Source organism: Symphalangus syndactylus, chromosome 16, assembly GCF_028878055.3.
Source record: "Symphalangus syndactylus isolate Jambi chromosome 16, NHGRI_mSymSyn1-v2.1_pri, whole genome shotgun sequence".
In the NCBI taxonomy this organism is placed as follows: Eukaryota; Metazoa; Chordata; class Mammalia; order Primates; family Hylobatidae; genus Symphalangus; species Symphalangus syndactylus.
Genome location: NC_072438.2, coordinates 12,160,466 through 12,180,937, shown reverse-complemented (window position 1 = coordinate 12,180,937; position 20,472 = coordinate 12,160,466). Strand labels below are relative to the sequence as shown.

The 20,472-nt window shown below is 46.5% G+C and overlaps 1 protein-coding gene across 25 annotated transcripts in view; it reads right to left on the bottom strand.

The window, feature by feature from the left end:
• ADD1 (adducin 1) overlaps positions 1-20,472 on the bottom strand; it is a 92,704-nt gene that overhangs the window by 7,074 nt on the left and 65,158 nt on the right. For 9 of the 25 annotated variants that reach the window (XM_055245558.2, XM_055245552.2, XM_063619686.1 and 6 more), the window contains 4 exons: positions 18,251-18,502; positions 15,435-15,536; positions 14,683-14,772; positions 8,257-8,413 (listed from right to left, as the gene is read on the bottom strand). In XM_055245558.2, coding sequence (XP_055101533.1) covers positions 8,257-8,413; positions 14,683-14,772; positions 15,435-15,536; positions 18,251-18,502 — 601 coding nt within the window. Of the gene's footprint in view, positions 1-8,256; positions 8,414-13,855; positions 13,949-14,682; positions 14,773-15,434; positions 15,537-18,157; positions 18,503-20,472 lie in introns of all 25 variants that reach the window. The other 16 variants (XM_055245554.2, XM_055245548.2, XM_063619671.1 and 13 more) reach the window with 3 other exon arrangements.

The following is a 20,472-nucleotide window of genomic DNA, read 5'->3' as shown; positions in this document are numbered from 1 at the left end:
GATGCTGGAGCTTGGTGGGGGGAGGGGCGTCCACCACTACTGAGGCTTGAGTAGGCCATTCGCCCCTCACAGTGTAAACAAAGCTGCCAGGAAGTTCAAACTGGGCAGAGCCCACCGCAGCTCTGCTAAGCCACTGTAGCCAGACTGACCCTCTAGATTCCTCCTCCCTGGGTGGGGCATCTCTGAAAGAAAGGCAGCAGCCCCAGTCAGGGACTTACAGATAAAACTCCCATCTCCCTGGGACAGAGCACCTGGAGGAAGAGTCGGCTGTGGGCACAACTTTAGCAGACTGAAGTTACTGCCTGCCGGCTCTGAAGAGAGCAGTAGATCTCCCAGCACAGTGCTCGAGCTCTGCTAAGGGACAGACTGCCTCCTCAAGTGGGTCCCTGACCCCCATGCCTCCTGATGGGGAGACACCTCCCAGCAGGGGTCAACAGACACCTTATATAGGAGAGCTCCAGCTGGCATCTGGCAGGGGCCCCTCTGGGACGAAACTTCCAGAGGAAGGAACAGGCAGCAATCTTTGCTGTTCTGCAGCCTCCGCTGGTGATGCCCAGGCAAACAGGGTCTGGAGTGGACCTCCAGCAAACTCCAACAGACCTGCTGCAGAGGGGCCTGTCTGTTAGAAGGAAAACTAACAAACAGAAAGCATCAACATCAACAAAAAGGACATCCACACCAAAACCCCATCCGTAGGTCACCAACATCAAGGACCAAACGTAGATAAATCCACAAAGACAAGGAAAAACCAGTGTGAAAAGGCTGAAAATTCCAAAAACCAGAATGCCTCTTCTCCTCCAAAGGATCACAACTCCTTGCCAGCAAGGGAAGAAAACTGGACAGAGAATGAGTTTGATGAATTGACGGAAGTAGGCTTCGGAAGGTCGGTAATAACAAACTCCTCCGAGCTAAAGGAGCATGTTCTAACCCCATGCAAGGAAGCTAAGAACCTTGAAAAAAGGTTAGAGGAATTGCTAAGTAGAATAACCAGTTTAGAGAAGAACATAAATGATCTGATGGAGCTGAAAAACAAAGCATGAGAACTTCGTGAAGCATACACAAGTATCAATAGCCAAATCAATCAAGCAGAAGAAAGGATATATCAGAGACTGAAGATCAACTTAATGAAATAAAGTGTAAAGATTAAAAGAAAAGAGAATGAAAAGGAATGAACAAAGCCTCCAAGAAATATGGGACTATGTGAAAAGACCAAAGCTACGTCTGATTGGTGTGCCTGAAAGTGACAGGCAGAATGAAACCAAGTTGGAAAACACTCTTCAGGATATTATCCAGGAGAACTTCCCCAACCTAGCAAGACAGACCAACATTCAAATTCAGGAAATACAGAAACACCACAGAGATACTCCTCAAGAAGAGCAACCCCAAGACACATAATCATCAGATTCACCAAGGTTGAAATGAAGGAAAAAATGTTAAGGGCAGCCAGAGAGAAAGGTCGGGTTACCCACAAAGGGAAGCCCATCAGACTAACAGCAGATCTCTCTGCGGAAACCCTACAAGCCAGAAGAGAGTGGGGGCCAATATTCAACATTCTTAAAGAATTTTCGGCCAGGCGCAGTGGCTCACGCCTGTAATCCCAGCACTTTGGGAGGCCAAGGCGGGCAGATCATGAGGACAGGAGATCGAGACCATCCTGGCTAACGCGGTGAAACCCCATCTCTACTAAAAATACAAAGAAATTAGCTGGGCGTGCTGGCGTGCACCTGTAGTCCCAGCTGCTGGGGAGGCTGAGGCAGGAGAATGGTGTGAACCTGGGAGGCGGAGCTTGCAGTGAGCCGAGATCGCGCCACTGCACTCCAGCCTGAGTGACAGAGCAAGACTCCATCTCAAAAAAAAAAAAAAAAAAAAAAAAAATTTTCCACCCAGAATTTCATATCCAGCCAGACTAAGCTTCATAAGTGAAGGAGAAATAAACTCCTTTACAAACAAGCAAATGCTGAGAGATTTTCTCACCACCAGGCCTGCCTTACAATAGCTCCTGAAGCAAGCACTAAATATGGAGAGCAAAAACTGGTTCCACCCACTGCAAAAACACACCAAATTGTAAAGACCATCAACACTATGAAGAAACTGCATCAGTTAACGGGCAAAATAACCAGCCGGCATCATAATGACAGGATCAAATTCACACATAACAATATTAACCTTAAATGTAAACGGGCTAAATGCCCCAATTAAAAGACACAGACTGGGCCGGGCGCGGTGGCTCACACTTGTAATCCCAGCACTTTGGGAGGCCGAGGTGGGCGGATCACGAGGTCAGGAGATCGAGACCACGGTGAAACCCCGTCTCTACTAAAAATACAAAAAAAAAAAAAATTAGCTGGGCGTGGTGGTGGGCGCCTGTAGTCCCAGCTACTTGGAGAGGCTGAGGCAGGAGAATGGCGTGAACCCGGGAGGCAGAGCTTGCAGTGAGCCGAGATTGTGCCACTGCACTCCAGCCTGGGCGACAGAGCAAGACTCCGTCTCAAAAAAAAAAAAAAAAAAAAAAAAAAAAGACACAGACTGGCAAACTGGATAAAGAGTCAAGACCCGTCAGTGTGCTGTATTCAGGAGACCCGTCTCACATGCGAAGATATACACTGGCTCAAAATAAAGGGATAGAAGAATATTTACCAAGCAAAAGGAAAGCAAAAAAAAAGCAGGAGTTGCAATCCTAGTCTCTAATAAAACAGACTTTAAGCCAACAAAAATTTAAAAAGACAAAGAAGGGCATTACATAATGGTAAAGGGATCAATGCAACAAGAAGAACTAACTATCCTAAATATACATGCACCCAATACAGGAGCACCCAGATTCATAAAGCAAGTTCTTAGAGACCATAAAGAGACTCAGACTCCCACACAATAATAGTGGGAAATTTTAACACCCCACTTTCAATATTAGATCAACAAGACAGAAAATTAACAAAGATATTCAGGACTTGAACTCAGCTCTGGACCACGTGGACCTAACAGACATCTACAGAACTCTCCACCCCAAATCAACAGAATATACATTCTTCTCAGCACCACATCGCACTTATTCTAAAATTGACCACATAATTGGAAGTAAAACACTCCTCAGCAAACGCAAGAGAATGGAAATCATAACAAACAGTCTCTCAGACCACAGTGCAATCAAATTAGAACTCAGGATTAAGAAACTCACTCAAAACTGCATAACTACATGGAAACTGAATAGCCTACTCCTAAATGACTACTGGGTAAATAACAAAATTCAGGCAGAAATAAGTAAGTTCTTTGAAAACAATGAGAACAAAGGCACAGCGTACCAGAATCTCTGGGACACAGCTAAAGCAGTGTTTAGAGGGAAATTTATAGCACTAAATGCCCACAGGAGAAAGAGGGTAAGATCTAAAATTGACACCCTAACATCATAATTAAAAGAACTAGAGAAGAAAGGGCAAACAAATTCAAAAGCTAGCAGAAGAAACAACTAAGATGAGTGCAGAACTGAAGGAGAGAGACTCAAAAAAGCCTTCAAAAAAAATCAATGAATCCAGGAGCTGGTTTTTTGAAAAGATTGATAAAATAGATAGCCATTTAGCCAGACTAATAAAGAAGAAAAGAGAGAAGAATCAAACAGACAATAAAAAATGATAAAGGGGAGATCACCACTGATCCCAGAGAAATACAAACTACCATCAGAGAATACTATAAACACTTCTACACAAATAAACTAGAAAATCTAGAAGAAATGGATAAATTCCTGGATACATACACCCTCCCAAGACTAAATCAGGAGGAAGTCAAATCCCTGAATAGACCAGTAACAAGCTCTGAAATTGAGGTAGTAATAAATAGCCTACCAACCAAAAAAAGCCCAGGACCAGACAGATTCACAGCCAAATTCTACCAGAGGTACAAAAAGGAGCTGGTAGGTACCATTCCATCTGAAACTATTACAAACAATAGAAAAAGAGGGACTCTTCCCTAACTCATTGTATGAGGCCAGCATCGTCCTGATACCAAAAACTGGCAGAGACACAACAAAAAAAGAAAATTTCAGGCCAATATCCCTGATGAACATCAATGCGAAAATCCTCAATAAAATATTGGCAAACCGAATCCAGCAGCATATCAAAAAGCTTATCCACCACGATCAAGTTGGCTTCATCCCTGGGATGCAAGGCTGGTTCAACATATGCAAATCAACTGGGCACAGTGGCTCACACCTATAATCCCAGTAGTTTGGGAGGCTGAGGCAGGTGGATCACAAGGTCAGAAGATCGAGACCATCCTGGCCAACATGGTGAAACCCCGTCTCTAATAAAAATACAAAAATTAACCAGGTGTGGTGGAGTGTGTCTGTAGTCTCAAGTACTCAGGAGGCTGAGGCTTGAACACAGGAGGTGAAGGTTGCAGTGAACCAAGATTGCACCACTGCACTCCAGCTTTGGTGACAGAGGGAGACTCTGTCTCAGGAAAAAAAAAAAAACAAATAACAAAAAAACCATATGCAAATCAATAAACGTAATCCATCGTATAAAAAGAACCAATGACAAAAACCACATGATTATCTCAATAGATGCAGAAAAGGCCTTCAATAAAATTCAACACCCCTTCATGCTAAAAACTCTCAATAAACTAGGTATTGATGGAATGTATCTCAAAATAATAAGAGCTATTTATGACAAACCCACAGCCAATATCATACTGAATGGGCAAAGGCTGGAAGCATTCCCTTTGAAAACTGGCACAAGACAAGAATGCCCTCTCTCACCACTCCTATTCAACATAGTATTAGAGGTCTGGCCAGGGCAATCAGGCAAGAGAGAAAAATAAAGTGTATTCAAATAGGAAGAGAGGAAGTCAAATTGTCTCTGTTTTCAGATGACATGACTGTATATTTAGAAAACTCCATCATCTCAGCCCAAAATCTCCTTAAGCTGATAAGCAACTTCAGCAAAGTCTCAAGATACAAAATCAATGTGCAAAAATCACAAGCATTCCTACACACCAATAATTGACAAAGAGCCAAATCATGAGAGAACTCCCATTCACAATTGCTACAAAGAGAATAAAATACCTGGGAATACAACTTACAAGGGATGTGAAAGACCTCTTCAAGGAGAACTACAGACCACTGCTCAACAAAATAAGAGGGGACACAAACAAATAGAAAAACATTCCATGCTCATGGATACAAAGAATCAGTATTGTGAAAATGGCCATACTGCCCAAAGTAATTTATAGATTCAATGCTATGCCCATCAAGCTACCACTGACTTTCTTCACAGTATTAGAAAAAACTACTTTAAATTTCATATGGAACCAAAAAAGAGCCCGTTTGGCCAAGACAATCCTAAGCAAAAAGAACAAAACTGTAGGCATCACACTACCTGACTTCAAACTATACTATAAGGCTACAGTAACCAAAACAGCATGGTACTGGTACCAAAACAGACATATAGACCAATGGAACCGAACAGAGGCCTCAGAAATAATGCCAGACATCTACAACCATCTGATCTTTGACAAACTGGACAAAAACAAGCAATGGGAAAAGGATTCCCTATTTAATAAATGGTGTTAGGAAAACTGGATAGCCATATGCAGAAAACTGAAACTGGACCCCTTCCTTACACCTTATACAAAAATTAACTCAAGATGGGTTAAACATAAGACCTAAAACCGTAAAAATCCTAGAAGAAAACCTAGGCAATACCATTCAGGATATAGGCATGGACAAAGACTTCATGACTAAAACACCAAAAGCAATGGCAACAAAGCCAAAATTGACAAATGGGATCTAATTAAACTAAAGAGCTTCTGCATAGCAAAAGAAACTATCATCAGAGTGAACAGGCAACCTACAGAATGGGAGAAAATTTTTGCAATCTATCCATCTGACAAAGGGCTCATATCCAGGATCTACATGGAACTTAAACAAATTTACAAGAAAAAAACAACCCCATCAAAAAGTGGACGAAGGATATAAACAGACACTTCTCAAAAGAAGACATTTATGTGGCCAACAAACATGAAAAAAAAGCTCATCATCACTGGTCATTAGAGAAATGCAAATCAAAACCACAGTGAGATACCATCTCACACCAGTTACAGTGGCGATCATTAAAAAGTCAGGAAACAACAGAAGCTAGAGAGGATGTGGAGAAATAGGAACACTTTTACACTGTTGGTGGGAGTGTAAATTAGTTCAACCATTGTGGAAGACAGTGTGGCAGTTCCTCAAGGATCTAAAACCAGAAATACCATTTTACCCAGCAATCCCATTACTGGGTATATAACCAAAGGATTATAAACATTCTACAATAAAGACACATGCACACATATGTGTACTGCACCACTATGCACAATACCAAAGACTTGGAACCAACCCAAATGCCCATCAATGATACACTGGACAAAGAAAATGTGGCACATACACACCATGGAATACTATGCAATCATAAAAAAGGATGAGTTCATGTCCTTTGCAGGGACATGGATGAAGCTGGAAACCATCATTCTCAGCAAACTAACACAGGAACAGAAAGCCAAACACCGCATGTTCTCACTCGTAAGTGGGGGCTGAACAATTACAACACATGGACACAGGGAAAGCGACATCACACACCAGGGCCTGTCGGGGGTGTGGGGCTAGGGGAAGGATAGCATTAGGAGAAATACCTAATGTAGATGATAGGTGCCACCCATACATGTGCCACCACCATGGCACATGTATACCTATGTAACAAACCTGCACGTTCTGTACATGTATCCCAAAACTTAAAGTATAATTAATTTAAAAAAGAGAGAGACAAATGTCTCTTAAAATAATATTCAGGGCCAGGCGCAGTGGCTCAGACCTGTAATCCCAGCACTTTGGGAGGCCAAGGTGGGCGGATCGCGAGTTCAACAGATTGAGACAGTCCTGGCCAACATGGTGAAACCCCACCTCTACTAAAAATACAAAAATTAGCTGGGTGTGGTGGCACACACCTGTAGTCCCAGCTACTCGGGAGGCTGAGGCAGGAGAATTGCTTGAACCCAGGAGGCGGAGATTGCAGTGAGCTGAGATTGTGCCACTGCACTCCAGCCTGGCGACAGAGCAAGACTTCATCTCAAAAATAATAATAATAATATGCATGCTGGCTTTCCCGTTAACTGATCCAAATTAGTGAATTCTTTTGTCAATGTTCTGGTCACTCCATGTGGACAGAAACCCCCCTGGGAGAAAGACCAATGCCCTCCAGCCAAGAGCTCTGTGGGTTGCCCCTCGCTTCTGCTGTCTCCTCTCGTCACAGCTGCTGGATGGGACCATGGCAGGACATCTTCAAGGTCAGCCTTGTTTTGGCAGAGGGGCCCTGGCGTGTCTTAGTACGGCCCGCAGACTCTTGTGAGGGGCCACCACTAGTCCTCCACATCGTCATTTACAGACGTCTCCCTCCTAGCCAGGGCCACTCACAAGTGTGCCTAACTTTGCAATTTCTTTTTTTTTTTGAGATGCCCAGGCTAGAGTCAATGGCACGATCTCGGCTCACCGCAACCTCCGCCTCCTGGGTTCAAGCGATTCTCCTGACTCAGCCTTCCCAAGTAGCTGGGATTACAGGCATGCGCCACTACACCTGGCTAATTTTGTATTTGTATTTATTTATTTATTTATTTATTTATCTATTTAGAGACAAGAGTCTCACTCTGTCACCCAGGCTGGAGTGCCGTGGCGCAATCTCAGCTCACTGAAAGCTCTGCCTCCCGGGTTCATGCCATTCTCCTGCCTCAGCCTCCCAAGTAGCTGGGACTACAGGTGTCTGCCACCACACCCGGCTAATTTTTTTTCTATTTTTCGTAGAGACAGGGTTTCACCGTATTAGCCAGGATGGTCTCGATCTAATGCCCTCGTGATCTGCCCGCCTCGGCCTCCCAAAGTGCTGGGATTACAGGCGTGAGCCACCGCACCCGGCCTAATTTTGTATTTTTGGTAGAGATGCGGTTTCTCCATGTTAGTCAGGTTGGTCTCGAACTCCCGACCTCAGGTCATCCGCCCTCCTTGGCCTCCCAAAGTGCTGGATTAAAGGCATGAGCCACTGCGCCCGGCCTGCAATTTCTTCCATTCTGGCCTGAGCGACTAGGTTGGAAATGAGTACTGGATAAAGTTCTGGTTTGTCTTTGATGCATGTGACTATTCTTATCACCACCCACAGCCAGCACCTGGACCTGGACCACAGAGAAGCTCCCAGAGCACTTTCGCCTTCTGGAGTGGTCGTGCCCAGCAACACAAGCACTCACCTTCAGAGCCCTTCTGCTTCCTCTCCACCTCCCTGCGGTACTCCTCCAGCTCACGGTCCGTGAGTGTGGTGAAAGGGTTGGGGCCCGTGGTGCTCACAATGACGTGGGGCTGGTACTCCTTCTCAATGATGGCCTTGGAGGCCGTCACCAGCTCTCCCTGTGGATGAAAGGCACATCTGGTCTGTAGGAGCCCAGCCCAGTGGGGACTCTCCCTCCTCCCAGGCAGGCTGCAGGCAGGGCAGGGGCAGGAGGCTTTCCAGGAGCAGAGACCCCTGAGACTGTACTGCCATGGGACCGAGGCCTAGGCTGAGCTGCAGCCTTCAGTGGTAGATAATGGAAACACAGGTCAGTGCCACGATGAACAGACATTAACCACAAAAGAAATCCTACAGAGCCTTCCAGGTTTCAGAAGCAAAAGCCCAGTGCAGACCCAAGAGCACAGAGCACCTCTGGGAGGGTGCCCACTCCTCACTGTGGAGCAGAAGGGGAAGAGGCCCTTTCCTGTTACTGTTTAAAGGTAACTTTTCCTCATGACATCAGAAACTGTCACGAGGTACAACACTCAGCGTAAGGCATGCTAGGAGCTTTGCTTATATTCTAAGAGCACAGGTAAGTTCTGTTCTTTTGACTATGGTTAGTTTATAACTAGTTCCTGAAACTTATCCCAAAACATTCAGAGATAACAAAATGTCCCAAGACACCAGCGTTTAGCTGAGGAATTTGGAAAACTGAAAATTTGTACCAAAGAAAAAAAGAGGAAAGCAAAGCGAAGCACAAAAGTGGCTCACAGACCACACCAATCTTAAAGCAGGAGGTGGAGCCTGCAGGCCGGCACAGTGGGCTGGGTGGGCATCATGGGGTGCAGTCCACTCACAGCCACCTGCCCCAGCACAGCGCTGTGCCCACAGTGCAGCCTGATTGGGTCAGGGACAGGAAAATGTCCCCCAATTCCCTGGAGCTCACTTTTTTTTTTTTTTTTTTTTTGAGATGGAGTCTTGCACTGTCACCCAGGCTGGAGTGCAGTGGCACAATCTCAGCTCGCTGCAAGCTCCGCCTCCCAGGTTCACTCCATTCTCCTGCCTCAGCCTCCCGAGTAGCTGGGACTACAGGCGCCCGCCACCACGCCCGGCTACCCTGGAGCTCACTTCTAAGACAGTTATCCAGCACTTACACACATGCACATGACTGACAGCTTCCAAAACCAAATACAAACAGGAGAATCCACAATTCTTTGGATGCCAGGCCTGGTCCTTCAGTGCTCCTCTCAGTGAGGGGTGAACACTAGAGATGGAGAGCATCCTAGCTGGGCTGACTCGGGAAATTCAACTCACACGGGCCGACTGCTCCTCAAGCAGAGACAGGGGAACCTGGACTGACTGGGATGGGCTGAGGTTACCACCTAGCATGCTGCGTACCCAGTGCTGACCAGTGACACAGAGCTCCGGGAGGGACGGATGGGCTGCTGGAATAGGCAACCTTTGCCCAGGAGCCTGGAGACTCTCGACAGCAACAGGTCAAAGGGAACCCTCTTCTGAACCAGGTCTGACTCGAGGCCCATTGGCTGTTCGTTAAGAAGTTGCCCTGCCTCACCAAGACAGGAAGCTGAGTCCTGTCTGCCATGTCTTAGCTTTGTGGCCCGAGCCAAGTCTTTCCCTGACCAGAGGCCTGCCTCACTATCTGAAGGAGGAGCCGCTGGGCTGGCCACTGCTAAGAGCCCTCACATGATGGCACTCTAGAGACGGTATCCCAGCAACGGCAGTTTGGCTGGCTGCACCTGCATCCTGATATCACTGCCAATGAAATGAGAAGGTGATACAAGAGAAATGCTTAAGTTCATTTAAATCAAGTGGTTAAAATTATTTGTAAAGGAATCAAATATCAAGAATCAACTATCAGGCCAGGCATGGTGGCTCACACCTGTAATCCCAGCACTTTGGGAAACTGAGGCGGGTGGATCACCTGAGGTCAGGAGTTCAAGACCACGCTGGCCAACACAGCGAAAACCTGTCTCTACTAAAAATACAAAAAAATTAACCAGGCGTGGTGGTGGGCACCTGTAATCCCAGGTACTCGGGAGGCTGAGGCAAAAGAATCACTTGAATGTGGGAGGCGGAGGTTGAGGTGAGCCGAGATTGCGCCACTGCACTCCAACCTGGGCAAGAGAGCAAGACTCCGTCTCAAACAAAATAAACAAACAAACAAAAAAAGAATAAACAGCCAGGCGCCACAGCTCATGCTTATAATCCCCAGGACTTTGGGAGGCCAAGGCAGAAGGATTGCTTGAGCCCAGGAGTTCAAGCAGCCTGGGCAACATAGTGAGACCTTGTCTCTACAAAATAATTAAAAATTAGCCAGGCGTGGTGGCATGCACCTGTAGTCCCAGCTACTGAGGAGGCTGAAGTGGGAGGATTCTTTTGGCCTGAGAGGTCGAGGCTGCAGTGAGCTGTGATCGCACAACTGCACTCCAGCATGGGCCACAGAGTAAGATGCTGTCTCAAAATAAAAATAAAAATAAAAATAAAAATAAAAATCCATTGGCACATAGACACCAAAACCCTTGTTCCCAATTTCAGTGCCCCAAAGGACAAGCGGGGCTGTCTCATACTGAGAGAGCTGAAGCCCGAGGCACAGCGCAGCAGGTCCCCAGTGGTAGAGAGCTCCCTCCTCCAAAGACCGCAGCTAAGGGTTAAGCTGCTGTCAAGATTAGTTACGGAAACAGAGAATCATATTCCTCTGCAGGAAAGGACACAGAGCAATGACTGAGATGCAGAGAAACATACGCCACTCGTGGACAACACAGACAAGAAACCAGGATGTGCCTAGCTTCCCCTCCTGCCACTCCCCTCACCTCCCTGTCACCTGACAAGGCTTTAAAGCAAAACACAGGCCCAGTAACACTTTCCATATTTGACTGAGGTAACCTGGGTGGAACAAGAGCTCCGCCCGAGGCTGTGCAACCTGCATTAGCGACTGACCTCTCTGAGCATCAGGTTTTCATCCACAAGCAGGACCGACTTGGATCTGGACTGGCATTCCCAGTGCTGGACCATGCACAGGTTAGGTGCTCGACACAGGTCACTGAGAGAGTCTGAGGAGTGACCTCATTGCCCCTCTGCATTTCTACCACACGGCATGAAGGCTGGTGGAGAACACAGCCCCTGGTGAGGTGCACATGGGAACACAAGAGTCCTTCCCTGGGCTGAATAGCTTGCAGTGTAGACTCACATCTTCATCTCTAATCCTTCATTTCACTTGCAATTGAATCCAGAAGGCAGCCAAAATTATTTCAGGTTATGCCGGGCGCAGTGGCTCACACCCTATAATCCCAGCATTTTGGGAGGCTGAGTCAGGTGGACTGCTTGAGCTCAGGAGTTTGAGACCAGCCTGGGCAACATGGCGGAACCCAGTCTCTACAAAAAAATACAAAAATTAGCCAGGTGTGGTGATGTGCACCTGTAGTCCCAGCTACTCAGGAGGCTGAGGTGGGAGGAGGGAGGATTGCTTGAGCCCAGGAGGCGGAGGTTGCAGTGGGCCAAGATGGCCCGACCACATTCCAGCCTGGACAACAGGGTGAGACCTTGTCTCAAATATATATATATATATGTATATGTATTTCAGGTTACATGTTATGATGCCCAAAGCAAAGTCAACATAGCCTTCGGCTGGGCTTCGAACTCCTGTTTGAACTGTTCTTTATTCTATCAGAAGGCAACACTTGCACTGTGGGAATGGCCATCACCAGTGAGGGAGAAATGGAAGGCAAAGAAAAGTCCTTTCCAGAAAAGCCCCAGCTCCTTAAGTCCCAAATACCCGTTCTTCAGGTTCTCAGATAGGAAGCAGGAATCCATGCACTCGCCTCACTGGGGAGGGGAGTGTGTGGGACACAGTCGTCCTTGCTTGGTCAAGGAAAAACTCAACTTCTCAACATGCAGCTCCATGTTCCAAAAGGAGCAAGACTGTCTGTGCTCTGAGGTTCACATGAAAGGAAGTGGAACAATCGCCCAGTAAAGGACTCCCATGGAGCCAAAGCACATTCTCACCAAAAAGAGGGATATTTTAGCCAATGTGGGATAAAGATCAAGGGTGCAAAAGTGAACTTCAGATATAAGGAGGCAGAGAAAACACAAAGCTGAACAAGGATTTCTGTCCAGGGGGTCAACCTCTCTTCCTCTGGGGTCAGCGCACAGTGGTATTCTCTGCTAATGACACCTGGATGCAGCACTCGCAGTGAGCATGGTGTTCAGAAGGTAGGGACCCTACCTCTATCGTTCAGGAAGCCCCCAGGTGACAGTGACACACAACCACATCTGAATATCACTGGGACAGAACACACAAAGCTGTAACTGGTGGTTGACCCAGGCTGCTTTCTGGCGAGCCCTAACAAGGTCCTCAGTGCTGCCTTCATGTGGGCTCTACACAGGATGCCAGCTGGGCTCATGGCCTGCACAGCCCTCACACACCTGAGAGAAAGAATAACTGACAAGGCCGCAACAAAGTGCCAAAAGATGAAAAACAAGCAATAGGCAGAGTCATCTTTCTCCCCTGCACTGAGAAGTTCTTCCAAGAATGGCAGCCAGAAGAATGCTCTAAGCACAGGGAAAAACAGGACCTGTGGAATTAATAAGTAAATATGCAAAATAATGTTATTAGCAGGGATTACAGACAGGAATACAGAATCTTTGCTACGAACCTGCTTCTATGTGGGAACTGGAACACCACTAAACTGACACGTGCATGTCAATGAAGGTGTGTCAAGTGAAAGAGACAGTTCTGGAAATTTCCTTTGACAAGAATATAAACAAACCTCTCAGCTAAGATTCTTCAACCATGCGGTCGGCCACTTTCTGCGTGGGGCACCAACTCCTGCGCACTAGCAGCCTAAATGCTTAGGGAAGGTTTCCTTCTACGTGGGTGGGTTCAGACAGATCTTCCACCTACTGCACATACTAGATACGCATGCATAGAGGGGAATCACAATGAGGGCTTTCAAACTCTCCTAAGTCTTTGTCCTCTGTGGCATTTAAAAATGTTATTTAGGGTTTTTTTTTTTTTTTTTTTTGAGGTACAAATAAATACATTTTATCAACAAGGACTGACAGAGACTGTCTGAATTCCCATTCCTCTGAAATGACATCTTTCAATGATATGATCTCCAGGGGCTACATTCATGACATTTGCAGTCAAAGTTGAACCAGTGAGGGTGGAAGGGCACTCGGGAGTGGCCGCTGCCAACAGCAACAGACTGCCCAGAAGAGCCTGTCTGCAGTCAGCGTTGTGGAAAAGGCAAATTCTGAAACCCAAAACACGCACTGACCAAAGTCCCATGCGGAACTGCAGAAATGCACCACATTGGTCAGACTGGCCATTTCTCAGCAACAACTTCGAATGCTGGAAATTGTTATCACACCTCATACCAAATGTTTTAATTAAAGAATCGAGTAGGTAGAACAGAACCTTCTGTACAATCTCACAAACAGTTTAAAGATCCATTTGAAGCTACTTCAGTAACTAAGACAATGCCTGAAGAGAGGAAACGGGGAGGAAGGAGGGGAGGGGAGCAAGGCGCATAGACAGGTATTGAGGACAGGGCAGTGAGTACCTTTCTAAAAGAGAGAGATTTAGCGGGACTAAAGGTCTGCTCTGTAAGCTCGAGCCCTTCGATAGTTTCCGTACAGTCAGAGAGAGGTGCATCCTGAAACAGTAAACTGAGTCACCAGAGCACACCAGGCCCAGCCTGTGAAATATCAGCTGAGAGCACAGGATGGAGCTGGCTAAGAGCATGCAGCAGGGACAGCTGTCAACAGTAAATGTGGCGGTGATGATGGCGGGACGTGCAGACACTGAACACGAAACCAGGACCACAGCTGGACAAATCCAACAATCGTCTACCCCTGCAGAGTCAGGTGTTAAAGCATTAGGTGGCATATTCGTTTTCAGAGATAACTACTTACACAATTATCTTCAATGTGCCACGAGGTAGAGTCATTTTATAGAAATGTGTGTAAATGTGCACCACATTTACAGGCACCCACCCCTCTGCAACCCAAGCAGCACTTTGTTGGAGACAGCAATATGTACCAGAACAAGAATCCCTAAACCCACCCTCTCCTAGTGCCTTACACAGAACGCTGCTGAACCCGGGCAGAATCTGAGCCCCAAAGCTGGTGGTGTATGTGCCACCCTCACATATGCATGCATTACAAGGGGCGGGACCAGAGGGGTGGACACAGCCCTCAGCATGCTCGCTCCATCTAGAACTCAAGGAAAAGTGCCTGAACTGTTCCTCATCATGAAGGTTTTAACAAAGGTAACTGGTTGCCTAGAATACTTACCTCATAAAGTCACTCTCTCAATTTCAGAATAACTTTAGAGCAGGCGGTCACACGGCCACCACCCACTAATGTCAGAGACACTCTGGGCTCTCACCTGGACGAGGCTCCTGTCCATCACTACACCACACAAAACCTGGGACTGAGGGCCAGCCGTCTTAATGTCCTGTAAATTCTGCTCTCGGATCTGAGGGCGGGAAAGAGAGGCACACATCAACGGTCCTGAGCAGCCACGCTGCCTGGGAGCCCTGCTGCTTGTGCACTTGGGCCCCAGCCACATGGAAGCTACATTTCAGCTCTCCCACTGCCCCACGCAGGCAGGATGGCCCCATGTGTTCTGAGTGACCGCCATGCTTGCTTAGTGGGGCGTGGGTCTGCAGGGATGGAGACTATTCCCAGCTCCCCACATCTTCCAGATGCTTGGGCAGGACACCTATCTCTCACTGTCATTAACTTGGGGGAAACACTCGCTGCATGTCCATCGTCTAGTGATGTGAGCACTGGCAGGGCTCGTGCTCTGATACACCAAATGCCACTCACAAGTCTTTGAACGAACCCTGAAAGTCAGGGACAGGAGTCTGCTCTTGCTAAGAACAGGTTTTGCAGCTTCCAATTCTGACCTGTGAGCAAACATCAGTTCAAGAATCAACGGGGCCCAAAAACTGTCTGCTGCTGATACTTCACACTGGTGGTAGAACAGCAGTGGTGTGAAGAGATGGCTTCAGTTACAACAGTGGCAACAACAGCAGATGCGCTCTGCTAGAAGCAAGCACCCCCTCCCCCCAAAGCAGCTGGCATCCCTTCCAATCCCGCACTCAAGCCCCCGCTGAGTACCGATGCAGGACGCACCTTGTTCCTCATCTCCTGGACCTCTTTGGGGTTAGTGTTCAATGGAACAAACAGGTTAGGGACAGCAGAGGTGGAAGTTCTATGTCCATCCTCTTTAGTCCACTGTAATATCAAGAACAGTTGAAAAGTCAGAATTATGACAACAGTAAGTGACATAGCATCCAATCTATTCAGTTTATCTCACATCTGGTCATGCACTGAACATCACAGAGAGGACTGAACCAATGACCACATCTAATCCGGGTCACTCAGCAGAGTCGCCATGGGAGCAGGATGCTGCCATGTTAACAGTGGAAGTCAAAGTCATGACTGATGGAAAAGGACCATCTGGAAAGCCCAGCTGAATCTGGGTCACAAGGTAGGCTGACGGCAGAGCTGAGCCCCATAACCCTGGGACCAGCAGGGGAGGCCCCTCAGAGACCATTGGTTCACCGCTCTGAAAATCATCCAACACCAAAGCCAACTGGAAGCATGAGATGACAGGGTCATGAAAAGCAATGTGATGCTGCTACCCGGGGGTAGTGAGGAGCCTGCACCGTGAGGCAAGAGTGGGCATCACCAAAGTTTTGCATTAAAATAAATGACAGCATCAGAATGCACTGTCTGCGTAACTTTCAACCCAAGAAAATTACTGTACGGACACTTACACAGTAGCTACCTGGAAGAAGAGTTTGGTGATGTCGAATATTTTATATAACTTAATATTTTTGAGTGCTACAAAAATATCCCAAACAAACTTAAAGCGCTTCATGAGTCCTTAATATTTAAAGGCTGTTTTAGTATCAGTGCATCTCGTCAGCATGCTGAGCCTTCCACTCATAATTTTTTTTTGGATCTCCAATCGAATCTGAGATTTTTAATCAAATTCTAAGGCATGAGTAGGCACTGAACATTAAAACAAGCCCATCTTCGAGAGCAAATGTTATGCCTTTCAGAATACTTTCGAGAGGCAATAAGATAGCCATAAATCATACAACTTTAAAAAAAAGCAACAAAACCGTCAAATGCTGAGCCACTGCGAGGAGAGTGTGGAATGGGCATGGAGCTGTGGGTACTCACTGATGGTTATCTTCTCAGATAAAAACAACTCCAGCGTTTTATTAAAAATAATTTTTAGTCAAAACATTCAAACAGCAACCTCAGAAACTTGAACACATTTGAAAAAGTAACAACAATTCATTATAAATGAAAAGATACCAACCTGGGAGCACTGCATGGTCTGTATCACTCCAGAACAGTAAGAAACAAATTTAAATGCGGAGCAAGGCCTCCCCTTGGATGTACACATTGACTAAAAGGCCTAAAGTGACTTAGTTGTTTTGCAAGCTAATGGTAAATGAAGCTCGCGTTGCTGCCTAAACACTTTGGAAAACTTCCTCATGGCAGTTCAGCACTGTGCTTCACATCAGCCGCAGAAAGGTGTTTTGGGGTTTTTTTTGTTTTATAAGGCCCACTTCCTTTAACAAGTGAAACAAGTAAAAAATAAACAAATGAAAGAAAAGGGGGAGACAGGAAGAAGGGGGGAAAGGAGACAAGGAGGGCAGGAAAGAAGAGGAGAGACGCACTCCCACGCTCGGAGCCCCATGGCCACACAGGGTCCCTGCCCAGGTGACGCGGCCGCTCAGGAGCATGGAGGCTTCTCACCAACTGCGTCAGGAAAACACCAGGACCACCTGGGGAAGATAAAACTTTTTTCTTTAAATAAATCTATAAAGTAAAACACTGTTATAAGGGGAAAAGAAAGCCCCGCTTTATGTATTTGGTTGCCCATGGTTTTGGAAGCATCTAATCTAATTTCAACTGAACTCCTAATGAACTAGTCATGCATAGATGAGTCTGCTTCAGCCCCTGTCTCCTCCATTCCAGGGGCTTCTGGAAATGGGCCTCTTCTACAGTTTAAAGCAGAGCTGGGTGGACTGTTAGAGGTAGGTTACAGGAGGAGTAAAGACCGATCTTCGGAGGAGGTCTCAGCACCACGACATGGGAGCACCTCTCAGGGCAAACAGTAACTTGAGCGGCATTAACGCTGAAACGAAGCACCCCTTGCAGCGTCTGTCGCTGGTGCCTGCAGATGGCCTGCGCTGCACTTGGGTCATGCCGCACCCAGCAGGAGTCAGAAGGTGACTCGCCACTACGGCCGTCTACTCACATGCAACAGTCCATGCAGAGGGCAGCTGGGGTTGTGCATTCGGAGGCTTTGGGATAGAAAGCAGGGGAATAACACTAAGGGCAGGGGACAAGAGTCAGCAGAGAACACGCCAGGGAGCCACAAGGGAAAACTGCTTAAGAAAACACTGAAGACTTAAAGAAGAAACTTTAGTGACTTGAAACCACTGGAGTTCACAACACTAAAATACAGGTTTAGGACTGAAGTGTCTTTTTGTGCATGAAGTATTAAGAGTCCCTGAATATAATTTGAATTAAATAAGAAGGGCTCCTATTTGTAGGTTAATACATGTAAATTATTTTGTATTTTTGCTATATACGGAGATATACTGGAATTACTGCGGAGTTACATTACATCTTAAGCAGTTTCAAGCAGACAGTATTACCCGAATTTTAGTAACGCATTCAGTGGACTTAGGTTCAGACTACAAGAAAGTGAATAAGGAAGGTTCGCTTTACACCTGGGTCAGAAAGGCTGGATTCCCAAAGCCTCCGAAGCCCCAGCTACCCAACTTGCTCTACGTCATCTAACTATGAACAGTAAGGTAGGCACAGACCAAGCAGTTGGTAATACAGCTTGGCACGCAGACACCGGACGAGAGAGACTGCAGCAAGGGTTTCACGTGATCGTGTGTAATGTTCGTCCACACCTTAGTCTTCGACTTGGGACTGCTTCCATTCTGCCCTTCCTCGGAAGCTTCATCACCCCGGCCAGAGTTCAGCCATCTTGTCTTCTCCCGCTGCTGCTTCTGAAAACTGTGTCTGAGAGGGGAGCAAGTGCCCGAATCACCGTCACTAGCAAAGGAGTAACCTGTGACACTAGCAGGAACCTCCACATCGCTGTATTTTTTAGACTTCTCTCTCAGAGCAGGGTATCGATAAGGGTAGCCAGTTCTGTAGCCCTAGGGTCCAAGGAGAGTGAAAGACAGTCAATATTCCAGATCTCAAAACAGGGTTTCACTTTGGAAAATCATGTGGAAACATTCACAAAAGTTGAACACATGCATACCCTATGACTCAGCAATTCCACTCCTAATTTTATACCCAACAGAAGCAAATGTGTTCACCAAAAAGCCAGGTACTAAAATGTGGATAGCAACCCTACTCCTCATAAACCACAATTGGAAACAACCCAGAAGTCCATCCATATAGGAGATGGATAGTCTAGTGTCCTCATAAGATGGCCTATAGCGACACGATGTGCTCTAAACCAACCACGTGGATGACTCTCTTGAAGGCAACGCTGAGTGAAAGAGACCAACCTGCAAAGAACATACACCATGTAATACCATTCATTAAAAGTGCAGAAGATGCAAAATTGTTGTGGTTGTCCTGGGAGACAGGACATCACCCCTGGGATGGGACAAGTGAACTGAAGGAGGTGCTGGGGGTGTTCTGAGGTGCTGCTACCGTTGCTCTTATTGACTGCTGGTTATACAGGGGGTTCAGTTTTTAAAAATTAACAAACTAACACTTGCGGTAGGTGCACTCTCCTGCTTACATATTTCAACAAAAAATTAAAGTTGAACACCCAAACAGGGCTTACTTGCTGCCAGCCACTGTGCAAGTTATATTCATCAACATACCTAATAGATTTTTACCTCTTAAGTTACAGTTTAAATACTGTGATAATCTTTAGGTAAGTAAGGTAAATAAGTATACCTCATGACAACTGGTTCTCAGCAAAATTACTTTACGTCTGAATACAACAACATTCAAATTCACCTCCAGCTCTGCCTCATGACCATGTGCTGTGTGGTAAAAGACAGCCCCACTTACTTCATGCCTCTACTGGACCAACTCATCTGCAGATTCCTCCCACAGACAGCATCTCTAAGGGCATGGATGGTGTCCTCTGCATCTCTCCTGGCCAGTGTTGAGCACTTGGTGTGACAGACAGACCTCATAGTGGCCCCAGGCCCCCAGCTCCTGTAATCCCCTCCCACCTTGAGCACAGGTGAGATCTTTGACTTGCTTCTAAGTAGCAGAATTCACAAAAGGTGATGATGGGCTGTATCACAGAAGAGTTTAGCACCTATCTTATAAGAGTCTCTGTCTCCACTGCTGGCTCTGAAGAAGCAAAGCTGCCAAGAATGCTTCAGCCCTAAGAAAAGGAATTCTGTCCCCAGTCTAGAAGAGCCTGGATGTGGATCCTCTGAGTCAAGTCTCCTGATGAGAACCCAGCCCTAGCCAACACCCTGAATGCAGCCTTTATGAGACCCTAGGTTGAGTTCGCTGTGCCTGGACTCCTTCCCCACAGAAGCTGGGAAATAAATGGCTGCTGCTCAAAGCCACCAGGTCTGTAGTGATTTGTTGCACAGCACAGAGAGGTAATACAGGGGATGCTGAAGAGCTGTCTGCTCAACAACCTAACAGATTCGCACCTGAACCAAGTCACTCACAGCACCTTCACAATACATCACAAGAGAATCAGGACTTGGAAGGACTGCACAGTCAGACATACAAGACACTTCAGTGGCCTGTGCCCTGCTGGCTGTGGTACTCTAGAAACATTCCTCTCAATTCAGAATTCTCTCTCCCCTCTGGGTACTGCTCTTTTTTGGGGGCCACTTTCATTACTAATCACTCTTTCAATATTTTTTTTATTATTTTACTTTAATTTTTTTTTTTTTGAGACAGAGTCTTGCTCTGTTGCCCAGGCTGCAGTGCAGTGGCACCATCTTGGCTCACTGCAACCTCCGCCTCCCAGGTTCAAGCGATTCTCCTGCCTCAGCCTCCCAAATAGCTGGGACCACAGGCACATGCCACCACACCCGGCTAATTTTTTGCATTTTTAGTAGAGATGGAGTTTCACTGTGTTAGCCAGGACAGTCTCAATCTCCTAACCTCAGGACCCACCTGTCTCAGCCTC